This window comes from Peromyscus leucopus, chromosome 12 (genome assembly GCF_004664715.2).
Source record: "Peromyscus leucopus breed LL Stock chromosome 12, UCI_PerLeu_2.1, whole genome shotgun sequence".
NCBI lineage: Eukaryota > Metazoa > Chordata > Mammalia > Rodentia > Cricetidae > Peromyscus > Peromyscus leucopus.
In genome coordinates, this window is record NC_051073.1 from 6,541,634 (window position 1) to 6,554,940 (window position 13,307).

At 48.8% G+C, this 13,307-nt stretch overlaps 1 protein-coding gene across 1 annotated transcript in view; it reads right to left on the minus strand.

The window, feature by feature from the left end:
• Positions 1–211: 211 nt before the first annotated feature.
• Mrps6 (mitochondrial ribosomal protein S6) overlaps positions 212–13,307 on the minus strand; it is a 70,673-nt gene continuing 57,577 nt past the window's right edge. The window contains exon 5 of the mRNA XM_028877050.2: positions 212–719. Coding sequence (XP_028732883.1) covers positions 527–719 — 193 coding nt within the window. The 3' untranslated portion in view covers positions 212–526. The remainder of the gene's footprint in view (positions 720–13,307) is intronic.

Sequence of the window (13,307 nt, forward strand, 5' to 3'; positions counted from 1 at the left end):
CCCCAAACACTCGTGTCCCTCCAAGGACTACTGCTGTGTAGACAGGGAAAGACAGCGCTAATTCTGTGGACTGTCTGGTTGCCCAGGAGCTAGATCACCTGGGTCCCAAACTTCAGAGTCCTCCTAACAGTGGGGTATCACAGCATAAGTAGAGCTGCCAGCTTTGGGGGTACACTGTGCTGGGACGGGGTGGGGGGAGGCAATACACAAGTCAGATTGGTAAAGTCATGTTTATTACTCTGCTCTCTGTTTTCCATTTAGTTTTGCAAGACACCCAAGTATGAATAACAAACAATTTTCTCTCCAAAGGCTGCAGTGGTAAGGTGGATACCCTTACTGACAATTGCACAATGCTAATGAAACCAAGATTGGTCTGTAGGCACCGGAGATGACAGGGCAGGTCTCAGCGAGCAGGTCCCACCTCCTGCAGCAGAAGGGGCATGGGCATGGGCATCCTAGAAAACAACCTATCAGCATCCGATGTGCACTTAGGATTCGATGTAACACTGAAATCCGGAAAATCTTCTTACTTCTTCCTCCTCTTCGTTGAATACAGTTTTTCTTCAAGTGGGACTGGGACTATGCCACCACATTCTTTTACTTCCTGGGTCAGAGGATGTTTCACAACATTTGGTCTAACCACATCAATGTCTCGAGCCAAGTGATCCAATATGCTTTCCACAGCACTTGTTGGGGCATAAAAATCCACCAAGAAATACCTGCAACAAGACAGAAATGAGTGAATTCCCGTATCTGGAATGAACTAGTCCTGCTGCTGCGGTCAGTGGTGTGACTTTTACCCTTCTCCCACGCTCGTGCACAGCTGGAAGAGGGCAGTGGGCACACCCGCTCTCCTTCCAGACCGGGTTCCTCATCATGTCCTGTGAAACTATTCCCAACCACCTGTAGGGCTGCAAAATGCACTGTGGCATCAGACACAGCGGAATAATACAAACTAACTGTGAAAGTATGTACTTAGACTTTTCTAACCTACCAACCAGAACGGAATTCGGAATCATCTACTGATTCTTTTTATGAAAACATTGGGGGCTTCTAATTTTCCCAAGGACTATCTAGTGACTGAGTCCCCTCAGAGGAACAGTAAGACCACGAGTCAGCCATGTCCCCAGTAAGGAAAAAGCACTACCCGGAGCCACCCTGTAGGCACCAGAACTGACAAGGACCACAGTGAAAACGGCATGACCCTTCAGGAAGACAGAACATGCATTATCCATGCCAGACTGACGCTAAATGGCATGACAGACAGCTATGGTCCAACACTTCGTTAGTCCCCTGCTGGACAATGACACAAAGGACTGTCCCTTGCCCACCCCGCTGTCCACACTCAAAAGCAGCCAGGTGTCACAGTGCACACCTGTAATACCAGCATTCCAGGTGCAAAGGCAGGAGGATCACTTCAAGTTCAAAGCTAACTGCTCTTTACAGTGAATTCAGGTCAGGTAGGGAGCTCAAAACCTCCAAGAGGGCAGGGGCAGGGTTTAAGGCGCCTCCACACTGTTTGATTTGGATGATGCAGCTGGAGACTGTCGGCAGAGTACTCGGCAGTTTTGGAATGTTCTAGCTGGGTGAGATGATCTTCCTCTCCAGCCATGCCTCTCCAAACTCAGGAAGCACAATCCCATCTGAGGTGCTGTCCTCAATGCTCCTCCTGCCCAAATCCAGAGCTCCGCCCACTTCTCAGGTCTGACGAATGTCTTCTTGGAGGCCCTCTGACCACCTCCCACAGAGCAGCCGGACTCCATGTCCACGCCTTGCACTGTCTCCCTCACGCCTTGCCCTCCATGCCTCCTGTGATGAAACGTTGTTTCCCTGCAGCATGGTAGGTCTGTTTACAGTCCATCCCGTTCTTTGGAAACAGTACCTGGGCAGGAAGTTTCCTCTCTGCCAGCCAGCCCTGCAGTGCAGGAAGGGGCCGTGCAGGCTCTTACGTAGGTTATACAGGCTTATGCGCCTGTAAACAAACCTTCCCCCATGCTTCTGAAAGCGACCCAATGGAACTCACTGGGTCACCAACGAGCCAACAGCAGCTGAAGACATGAACACGGAAAGGGGCTGGCAGTGAAGGGGGGGGGGGACGACAGGACATGAAAGGGTAATGGGAGGTGACCGTGGCCAAAGACATTATGTACATGGATGAAAATGCCACAAGGAAACCCATTATTAGGGTACTCAACACATGCTAATAAAGCATTTTAAAACACACTTCAACAGCAGAGCAATGGGCTAAAGAAATCAAAGGAGAAATTACAAAGACCTTTAAATTGAATGAAACTAAAAAACAGCAATGACTGGGATCTCAGGAACACAGCACCTAGTGGGAATGCAGAGTACTAACCACCAGGCAAGGAAGAGCAGAAGTCAAACTACCCTCAGCTTCTCTTAGAAAAATGGAAAAAGAGCGAAATAAATCCAGTCTGGGGAAGAAGAGTGGATGAGAGAAGCTGTTTCTAAAACAAAAAGGGAAAACAGAACATGACTGAAACCAAATACTAATTTTCTACATCACTAAAATCAGTACGCCCCTCGCCAGGCAGCTCAACAGAAATATATATACCAATATTGAAAACAAGAAAGTTGACTCGACTACAATTTTTATGATAGAAAGATACTGGGGGATGTCATGGAAAACTGTTAATAAATTTGACAATTCGGATAAGATAGTCAAATTCCTTAAAAAAAAAAAAAGAACTTTCAAAGTTCACTCTAGAAGAAGTAGATTACCTTCACAGTCCTGCATCCATGAAAAGTTAAACCTGTAGCTTCAAACCTCATGGCAATTCCTGAGAAAAAGTCCCAGAAAACTAGGCATAGAGAGGACTTCCTAAGAATCTTAAAACTAACATGTCACCAAGTGACAGAGCCTAGCTATTTCCCCCGTGACAAGGGACAGAGACGTCCACTCCTCAACACTGAACTGGAGGTGCTTGACAGACACAGAGGAAGCAGGAAAGCAGAATGGACAGCATGTGGATGAGGTAATCAAGCCTCAGGGCAGCGCACAGATTAACAGAAGTCGGTAAATTTAAGTGTTGTTTTTTTTTTTTTTTTTAAAGCTAGCTAGAAACAAGCCTAAGCAAAGGCTGAGCATTCATAATTAATAACAAATCTCCATGTCACGATTTTGGGGCTGGCAGTCCAAGAAAGCTTGCTACAAGCAAATATCTAGACTGACTGATACTCCCGCCTCAACCTCCTTAAATAAGTAAGTAAACTTTGTGTCTAAGTGCCTTACACAGTCTCCTTTCTGCCTTTAAAAGTCTGCCCTTGCTTTAACCGTCCTGAGCACTGTCCATGTTTTTTGCGTTTACTATGGCATCTATATTCCCAGTGCAGAGTTTCTTATTCTCTTATTTACACTGACAATGGGTAAGAATTTTTCAATTATTTAGATGGTCATTCTCTCCAATCTGACTAATAGTTCCAACAACTCAATCAAAATACCAACAAACGTCCAGGCGGTGGTGGTGCATGCCTTTAATCCCAGCACTTGGGAGGCAGAGCCAGGTGGATCTCGAGGAGTTCGAGGCCAGCCTGGTCTACAGAGCTAGATCCAGGACAGGCTCCAAAACTACACAGGGAAACCCTGTCTCAAAAAAACAAAAACAAACAAAAAAGCCAACAAACTAATTTTCAAGTTCATATAGAAATACATAGAATGTACAACAGCCAAAGAGCTAGATAAAGAATAAAGCTGAGTAACAAATATCACCTATTGATCCAGACAGCGTGACTAGACAGACCCAGGCAGACAGGCACGACCATGGCCGTGCAGGTGAGGAGTCTTCCTAAACAATCAATTCAGTGTTCTTAATGCTTGGAAAAGTGCGCTTTGTCCCACACCGTGTACTACACAGGAAAATTAACTCAAAAATGGAACAGATCGAAATCAAGCTATTAAATGTCTAGGGAAAACAAGTAAAAAGAAAGCCTTAGTGACCTTGGGATTAAGCCAAGATTCATCAGACAACACAAAAAAGTACAATTCATAATTTAAAAAAACACAATAAAATAGACCATCAAAATTAAAAACAATTCTCTAATAAAAAGGCAAGCTGCAGACAGGATTTGCTAATTATATCTCAGATAATATACCTGAATCTAGCATGCAAAGAACTCTCAAAAATTGAATTTAAAAATATAAACAAATTAAGTTTAAAAAAAGTCTCAATGTAAACAGCTGTAAATGAACAGACCAAAGGGAGAGATGATAAAGTACAAGAAAGGATGCCGTGCTGGTCTCAATAGGTATGGCCCCACAGACTCGTGTGTTTGAATGCTTGGTCCGTAGCAAGGTGTGGCCTTGTTGGAGGAAGTGTGTGTGTCACTGTGGAGGCAGGTCTGAGGTCTTACATGCTCAAGCTACCGTGACACACAGTCTTCTTCTGCTTCCTGCAGATCAAGATGTAGAACTCTCGGCTCCTTCTCCAGCACCGTGTCTGCCTGCATGCCACCATGTTCCCCACCATGACAATAATGGACTAAACCTCTGAACTGTAAGCCAGTCCCAATTAAATGTATTCCTTTATAAGAGTTGCTGTGGTCATGGTGTCTCTTCACAGCAAGAGAAACTCTTAAGTAAGACAGATGCTTAAAAGTCATCAATAAGATACAAATTGAACCAAAGAGAAAATTACTATGTTAGTTACTTTTCTGTTGCTGAATAAAAACATCACAACTAAAGGCAACTTAAGGAAGGGTCTGTTCTGGCTTAAAGTCACTGAAGGCTAGATGTCCATAATGGCAGGAAACGCACAGGGGACCCAACAGGAGGCCGAGAGAGCACATCTCAACTGCACACAGGAGGCACAGAGTGAACTGGAAATGGGCTGTAGCTATAAACCCTCAAAGCCCACTCACAATCAAGGGCTTCCTCCAGCAATGCTGCACCTCTTAGAGGGTCCATGCCTCTCCAAACAGCAGCACCAGCAGAAGCTCAGTATTCACATACAGGACCCCATAGGGGACATTTCTCATTCAAACCACACCACTAGAGTGGCTTCCTGGAGCAGTAACTTGTCTCTTTACTCATTGAATAGATAATTACGTATGATGACTATGGGAATTACACACCAACCCCCCAAGCTTTCAAGGTTTAATTCCATTTGTTTGTACACACACACACACACACACACACACACACACACACACACACCACTAAAGAGTTGCAACCACCCAATTCATGAATGGCTCATTTGTTCAACATTAAATCATGATTACGTACCTTAAGCAAGGCTAGGAAGCAGAGCCTGAAACGTTAAGTGGGAGTTATCTCAAGCCATTTCCTCCATGCCAACTGCCAGTATTCCTGGCTCATTCATTTCATTCTGGCTACTTGGTGGCAGGTGGCATGCTTTAATCCAACATGCCCCCAGCATGTCTTTCTTCCCACTGTCCATTGTTCTTTTACTCAGTATTAATCCCAATGCTCTTCCCAACTATCATCAACAGCTATGGCCGCTGTCTAACTCCCTGAGATGACAGCGGGAGTCTTTGGACACATCCACGCTCTCTGAGGAGGCTCCTGTCACTTGGCTTTGTGTCCCTACCTGTCCACGCAGAGCCCTGCACCGGCAGGTGCCATGGCGGGATGCTCAGCCTGATCCTGGCCGTTCTGTGCCCTGTAACGATTCACTACAACTGCCAGCCTATGGTGCCCCACGCCTTCCCTCTCTAAAGTTCTACCCTCTCTACGGTCTTTAAGTCAGCTTATTTAAATACCGGTTCTGAGACCACCTTGGGTTTCCCTACAGTACTGTCAACAGCAAGCGCTGACTTCTCCTACTTCCCATTCAGCCCCTCACAGACTTCTTAAGCACATCTGTAAGCAGAAGTCTAAACGGTCCAGGAGAAAGCACGTTCACAGGTGCCAAAGCCAACCCAACCCTCTCCAGTCCAAGGCACACTTCCGCCGTCCTCCTGCTCACTGCTCACCAAGCTGTCCTTAGACGATACGCCAGAGCCTTAAATACCATCTCTGTGACAAGAGCAAAAAGAATCCCCAAGGATGGGTGGAAGCACAGACCCAGGTGTCCCAGAGACCTCCCGGTTCAGATCTTGAAAAGAAGGGTCTCGGGCCCCTCAATTTCCAAAGTGCCTTCACACCTCTTCAGCATCTTCTGGGAAAAGGATGGAGGCAGTGACAATCTCATGTGTGGCATTAAGAGGAGAGGCTGATGTTAGTCTGCGTCCGGCATCGTTTTCTAGAGTATGGTCTCCTACACATGGTCTCCTTTCAGCTTTACGGTCTAACATTAAGAGGAACAGATGCAGGAAGCCCTATCACCATCCCCAGTTCACCCTGCTGCCTGTGGCCACAGGGAGGACTCACAGACCAGGTCTTCTCTAAGTGACAGACAGGACAACATAGCCTACCGCCTTCAACTGAGGAAATGACCAGAAAGAGAACTGGTCTACTTCAGGCCACAGTGTAACCTGGAACCAGGGCTCCAGACTGTAGTTCCTGGATACGCCTCATCTCTCACAATGAATTACTGGGACTCTGCGGCTTCAAGGATAAAGCGAAGGCTTGGAGGTCTTCAGAATGGGTCGGGGCTTGGATTCTGGGAGCCTCATTGCTACCAAACCTTGTGACCTTTGCTCTTTAATTCACCTCTTCCAGTTTTCCAGTCCTTTGGCAACCAAACCCAAACACGCGCTCTGGCCAAACTGCGCGTGGGTTTGTGCCCACAACCACAGCGTGTGACCTGTCTCTTCAAGCTTATCACTATGTTGGTTAAAGTGTCTTTGTGTGTCACTGTGGAGAGGTTGAGCTCATGCTCAAGTACCGGACACACAGTCTTCTTCTCTTCCTGCAATCAAATGTAGAACTCTCGGCTCCTCTCCAGCACCGTGTCTGCCTGCATGCACCATGTCCCCACCATACAATAATGGACTAAACCTCTGAAACTGTAAGCCAGTCCCAATTAAATGTATTCCTTTATAGAGTTGCTGTGGTCATGGTGTCTCTTCACAGCAAGAGAAACTCTTAAGTAAGACAGATGCTTAAAAGTCATCAATAAGATACAAATTGAACCAAAGAGAAAATTACTATGTTAGTTACTTTTCTGTTGCTGAATAAAAACATCACAACTAAAGGCAACTTAAGGAAGGGTCTGTTCTGCTTAAAGTCACTGAAGGCTAGATGTCCATAATGGCAGGAACGCACAGGGACCAACAGGAGGCCGAGAGAGGCACATCTCAACTGCACCAGGAGGCACAGAGTGAACTGGAAATGGGCTGTAGCTATAAACCCTCAAAGCCCACTCACAATCAAGGGCTTCCTCCAGCAATGCTGCACCTCTTAGAGGTCCATGCCTCTCCAAACAGCAGCACCAGCAGAAAGCTCAGTATTCACATACAGGACCCCATAGGGACATTTCTCATTCAAACCACACCACTAGAGTGGCTTCCTGGGCAGTAACTTGTCTCTTTACTCATTGAATAGATAATTACGTATGATGACTATGGGAATTACACACCAACCCCCAAGCTTTCAAGGTTTAATTCCATTTGTTTGTACACACACACACACACACACACCACCACACACACACGACACACACACCACTAAAGAGTTGCAACCACCCAATTCATGAATGGCTCATTTGTTCAACATTAAATCATGATTACGTACCTTAAGCAAGGCTAGGAAGCAGAGCTGAAACGTAAGTGGAGTTATCTCAAGCCATTTCCTCCATGCCAACTGCCAGTATTCCTGCTCATTCATTTCATTCTGGCTACTTGGTGGCAGGTGGCATGCTTTAATCCAACATGCCCCCAGCATGTCTTTCTTCCCACTGTCCATTGTTCTTTTACTCAGTATTAATCCCAATGCTCTTCCCAACTATCATCAACAGCTATGGCCGCTGTCTAACTCCCTGAGATGACAGCGGAGTCTTTGGACACATCCACGTCTCTCTGGGAGGCTCCTGTCACTTGGCTTTGTGTCCCTACCTGTCCACGCAGAGCCCTGCACCGGCAGGTGCATGGCGGGATGCTCAGCCTGATCCTGGCCGTTCTGTGCCCTGTAACGATTCACTACAACTGCCAGCCTATGGTGCCCCACGCCTTCCCTCTCTAAGTTCTACCCTCTCTACCGTCTTTAAGTCAAGCTTATTTAAATACCGGTTCTGAGACCACCTTGGGTTTCCCTACAGTACTGTCAACAGCAAGCGCTGACTTCTCCTACTTCCCATTCAGCCCCTCACAGACTTCTTAAGCACATCTGTAAGCAGAAGTCTAAACGGTCCAGGAGAAAGCACGTTCACAGGTGCCAAAAGCCAACCCAACCCTCTCCAGTCCAAGGCACACTTCCGCCGTCCTCCTGCTCACTGCTCACCAAGCTGTCCTTAGACGATACGCCAGAGCCTTAAATACCATCTCTGTGACAAGAGCAAAAGAATCCCCAAGGATGTGGTGGAAGCACAGACCCAGGTGTCCCAGAGACCTCCCGGTTCAGATCTTGAAAAGAAGGGTCTCGGGCCCCTCAATTTCCAAAGTGCCTTCACACCTCTTCAGCATCTTCTGGGAAAAGGATGGAGGCAGTGACAATCTCATGTGTGGCATTAAGAGGAGAGGCTGATGTTAGTCTGCGTCCGGCATCGTTTTCTAGAGTATGGTCTCCTACACATGGTCTCCTTTCAGCTTTACGGTCTAACATAAGAAGAACAGATGCAGGAAGCCCTATCACCATCCCCAGTTCACCCTGCTGCCTGTGGCCACAGGAGGACTCACAGACCAGGTCTTCTCTAAGTGACAGACAGGACAACATAGCCTACCGCCTTCAACTGAGGAAATGACGACCAGAAAGAGAACTGGTCTACTTCAGGCCACAGTGTAACCTGGAACCAGGGCTCCAGACTGTAGTTCCTGGATACGCCTCATCTCTCACAATGAATTACTGGGACTCTGCGGCTTCAAGGATAAAGCGAAGCTTGGAGGTCTTCAGAATGGGTCGGGGCTTGGATTCTGGGAGCCTCATTGCTACCAAACCTTGTGACCTTTGCTCTTTAATTCACCTCTTCCAGTTTTCCAGTCCTTTGGCAATCAAACCCAAACACGCGCTCTGGCCAAACTGCGCGTGGGTTTGTGCCCACAACCACAGCGTGTGACCGTCTCTTCAAGCTTATCACTATGGATCTGTGCCTGGGGCTGATGTGGGCAAAGACTGCTTCACTCCCCTGGCTCCCCATCACACCATGGAAATTTCCACGAAAAGGAAAGACCCAGCAGAGGAGGGGCAAGTAGCTCAGAGATGGGCAGATAGACTGCAGTCACCTCTCCTTGAAAGCCAAGCCTCCTCCTCCTGCCCGGAAGCCAAGGTACAGGGTGTTAGTACTCTGACCCGCCCCTTGGCACCGCCCTGCGTCCTGTCGTAAAAGCCTCATTTTTGGCAAAGGCCCCTCCCCTTCCTTTCTCTCCTCTGCTTTTCCTCCCACAAGGTGTGCACCCCTGGAACCCTCTCTCCATTCCCCTTTCTCTCTCCTCTCCCTCTTTCCTATCTTCTTCTTCTATAATGAACCATTTTGCATGGATGCAACATCTGGGCCGTGAATGACTGTCTGCCACCACCTCACCGCCATGCCTGCAGGGCAAGGGTTGCCCGCCAGCCCGCCGCTGCATCTGCCCAGCATGCCAGCATGTTTTCCTGCATGCTCAGGATACCCTCGGGGTCCCCGTGCAATATATTATAACACAGGGCATACTCAACCCATGTGCCTGAGTGGCCCAGTCTACCCACATGGCCTTCTCACACAAAAAGAGCTGTTGCTTCCAGACAGCATTCTTTTTTCCTTAACTATTATCTAGCAAACTTAAGCGAATGTGCCTTGCAGACAAACCTCAGAAGGCTGAAGCAATTAAGTACACAGGACTTCAGGCTTCTAGAACGGTCCTTTGGCCAGTTGATATTAAGAAAAAAGTCACCAGGGTTTTGTGCTCAAAGAAATTCAGGCTCCTACAGCTTCCACAAGACTCCCACCCCGGCCAGGCTGCAGCAGCCCTCCCCCAGCTGTGGGACACCGAGAGCAGCACTGAGAAGGATCCAGTTACAGCTGCTGCATCACCTACACAGCCCCGCCGGGAATGGACCGCTTCTGAGGGGAATGGACCGCTTCTGAGGGGAATGGACCGCTTCTGAGGGGAATGGACCGCTTCTGAGGGGAATGGACCGCTTCTGAGGGGAATGGACCGCTTCTGAGGGGAATGGACCGCTTCTGAGGGGAATGGACCGCTTCTGAGGCCGGCGCGTTGCCCGTCTCCTGACAGCCTAAGCCTACAGAGACATAGAGCCTGAGACCACCCTGCAGAGGATGGCTCCAATGGAGAGGGCAGCTCCCTCCACCCTGCTGCAGACTCCACAGCTGGATACAGAGGTGCTGAGCTGAAGGGAGGCTGAAAGACAGATTCCAAAGGGGAAGGACAAGGACGGCAACACCACACCAGGACAACTGTGATGCTTCTGGCGCTCACCAAGGGGTTGAGCTATATTTTCCTGTCTATCACTTACGACCTGTAATTCTGTAACTTTTGGGGTCCTAAAGCCGTCGGTGACTTCCTGTGTCTTGGAGTGGCGAGGCAGAAAGAAAACACTGAAGTCTTAGTATGTGGATCCTCATCTCCATCCATCTCACTATGAGTTCCTCACCGATGGTAGAATGAGTCAGAACTACCACCCCTCTGCAACTGCCCTGACAGGCCTACAAGAGGGCAGTCTAATAAACAATAGCAATGAAACACTCCAGTTAGTTAGTTTCCGTTTTCTGTTTTCATTTTCATCAGTAATTAAACCAGTAAGGGGACAAATCGTTGTGGAAAACATCAGTGCAATAATCTAAACTCTAATTACACTCCACATCTCAGCATTTTTCAGTCACATGCTGCACACACAGAAGAAGACAGCGCACAGCAGGCACCCTTGAACCCAGAGCCCAGCAGTGTTTACATCTGAAGGTCTCTGTCCTGTGTGTGCTTCTAATTCAGAACCTTCTCATGAACAGAGCTGACATCTGCTCTCCCGAGCATCCCTTCTCTACAGAGCTGCACACCACCCCTCAGAAGTGGAAGTGACATGCTCACTGCTGCCGAGGGAGAGGTGGGGCCCAAAGAGACACAGTACACTAAAGCACACCTCGTTACAGATGCAGTGTTCAAGGCCGAGGGCAGCACACGGCCTCTGCACAGACGGTCTGAGGATGACAACTCACCCTCCTGTGAATTTAAGTCACTTTAAAAGCATCGCCAAACTCCCCATGAGGACCAGGGCTCCAGAGGTCTGAGGAGAAGCTGCGGAGAAGTGGATTCCTAGGGCAGGCCATGCTCACTACTGGGAACAATGCTCCCCAGCTGGCTCCCTGCACAGCAGAGCTTCCCCAAGGAAACCGCCTCCAGTTCCTGCCGCTCTGAAAGCGGGGCCCAGCCCTTCAGCAAGGCCACTGCCCGGGCCTGAGCCCCCAGCCCCACTGCTGGAGGTGCTGGGGAAGACATGCTCCCTGGTGGCGCTCTTAGCGAGAAAGGCTGCATTCTCTCCAATTCCATTTGTCTGAAGCCCACAAAAAGAGCTCGCTAAACTGGAGCTATGTTCTTTGTCACTGTCCCTCTCAGACACCTCCCCTTCCCTATGGCAGACGGTGGAATTTTCCACTGAAGTGCTCAGTGGCTCCCAGGGGGTGGGGGAGTTTGGGAGGGGTGGGAGGGCTGTGCAGCCCCAGAGCATCTTGGAACCTGTTTGAAGACAAGAGGCGATCTGTGTGCATGCCTGTTGCTACACCGGCTTGGTTAGACCTTTCTGATCTCAGACTTCACAGAGGCAGCGAATTATTCACCTTAAAGCCGAAGGGCCGTCTACAGACAGACCCATTTCCCTCTCTATCCGTTGGGTCGTGTGCATTTTAAAAACCAGTAATTCTACAAACCTTGGGGAAATGCCACTTAAAAGAAACCTTCAAGGACATGGCATCCCTGCCCCCAACAAGCTGCAGAGAGCACCTATACACAGAACTGGGGCCAGGACACCAGCCTTGACCCATGCTGGCAGGAAAACCTAAGAACCCAGAAATGTTAACGAATAGGAAAACTACAGGGGAGACTCAACCTCCTCCAGAGAGGGCGCCAGCGTGCTCAGAGTAAGTAAGCTGCAGACACATTTAGGGAACAAGTCAGTAAAATTCCACTCACTCTCCAGAGCGGCTATTGTGATCATTCTGCTCAGCTGTAAATAGAAGAGTGTCCTGCACATAGCCAGAGAGCTTTGTCATACGCACCTACCAAACTTAAGGCCCTCCACACCTAAAGATTCTTATGGACATGAGGTCAGCCCAGACCCCAGCTGTTCCATTATAGACGTGGTCGGTCACACCACCTGACAGACACAAGCTCAGCACCAGAGACCTCCCCTCTGCTCTAGAAATCTCTCTCCACACCCCCCCCCAAATCTGGTGCAAAGGCTTCAAAGGGCACACGGCCCTGGGGTGAGACTGGAGGCTGTGTCTGCAGCAGCCATCACCAGGCCTCGGGGGGATGCCAGCCCTTCTTAAGCATGGGTCAATGGAGCATCCACCTCCACTGCTCCCACTCTAATGTAAGACAGCGAGGGACACCTACAAAGGTGCCCTCTCCACCCGACAGACAGGCCTCAAGGTGTGAAGGCACAAGAAGAGATCATCCAGAGGCCCGCAAGGAACCACAGCAAATCGAGAGCGAAGAATGACTCCCTGCCCTCTAAGACCAGCAGTCCCAGGCTGTACTCTGGTGGCTTCCAGGCACTGCCCAGTGACAACATGTGGGCACAGAAGCCAGAGCTTCCATCTGAAAAGCTGATCCAGGCGCCCCGAAGTTCCCAACCACTCCCACCGGGCCCAAGCAGCAGAGGAATCTTTTCAACTCTGCTCTGTTCCCAAGATCATGACCTGGCAGCCAGCTGACTTAGGACATGCCCTTAGGAGCATAGAAAAATCGTATGCACACAGGTACAGGTGTCCAGCCCTTAGGAGCATAGAAAAATCGTATGCACACAGTTACAGGGTCCAGCCCTTAGAGCATAGAAAAATCGTATGCACACAGGTACAGGGGTCCAGCCCTTAGGAGCATAGAAAAATCGTATGCACACAGTTACAGGGGTCCAGCCCTTAGGAGCATAGAAAAATCGTATGCCCACAGTTACAGGGGTCCAGCCCTACGCTCCATCTCTGAGAAGGCAGCCAGACGAACATGTTTTAAAAGTTTAAGATGGTCCTCAGCTCAGCATAAACAACCTACCCAATTCTGCAGCCCCTGGAGACAGGGAATAA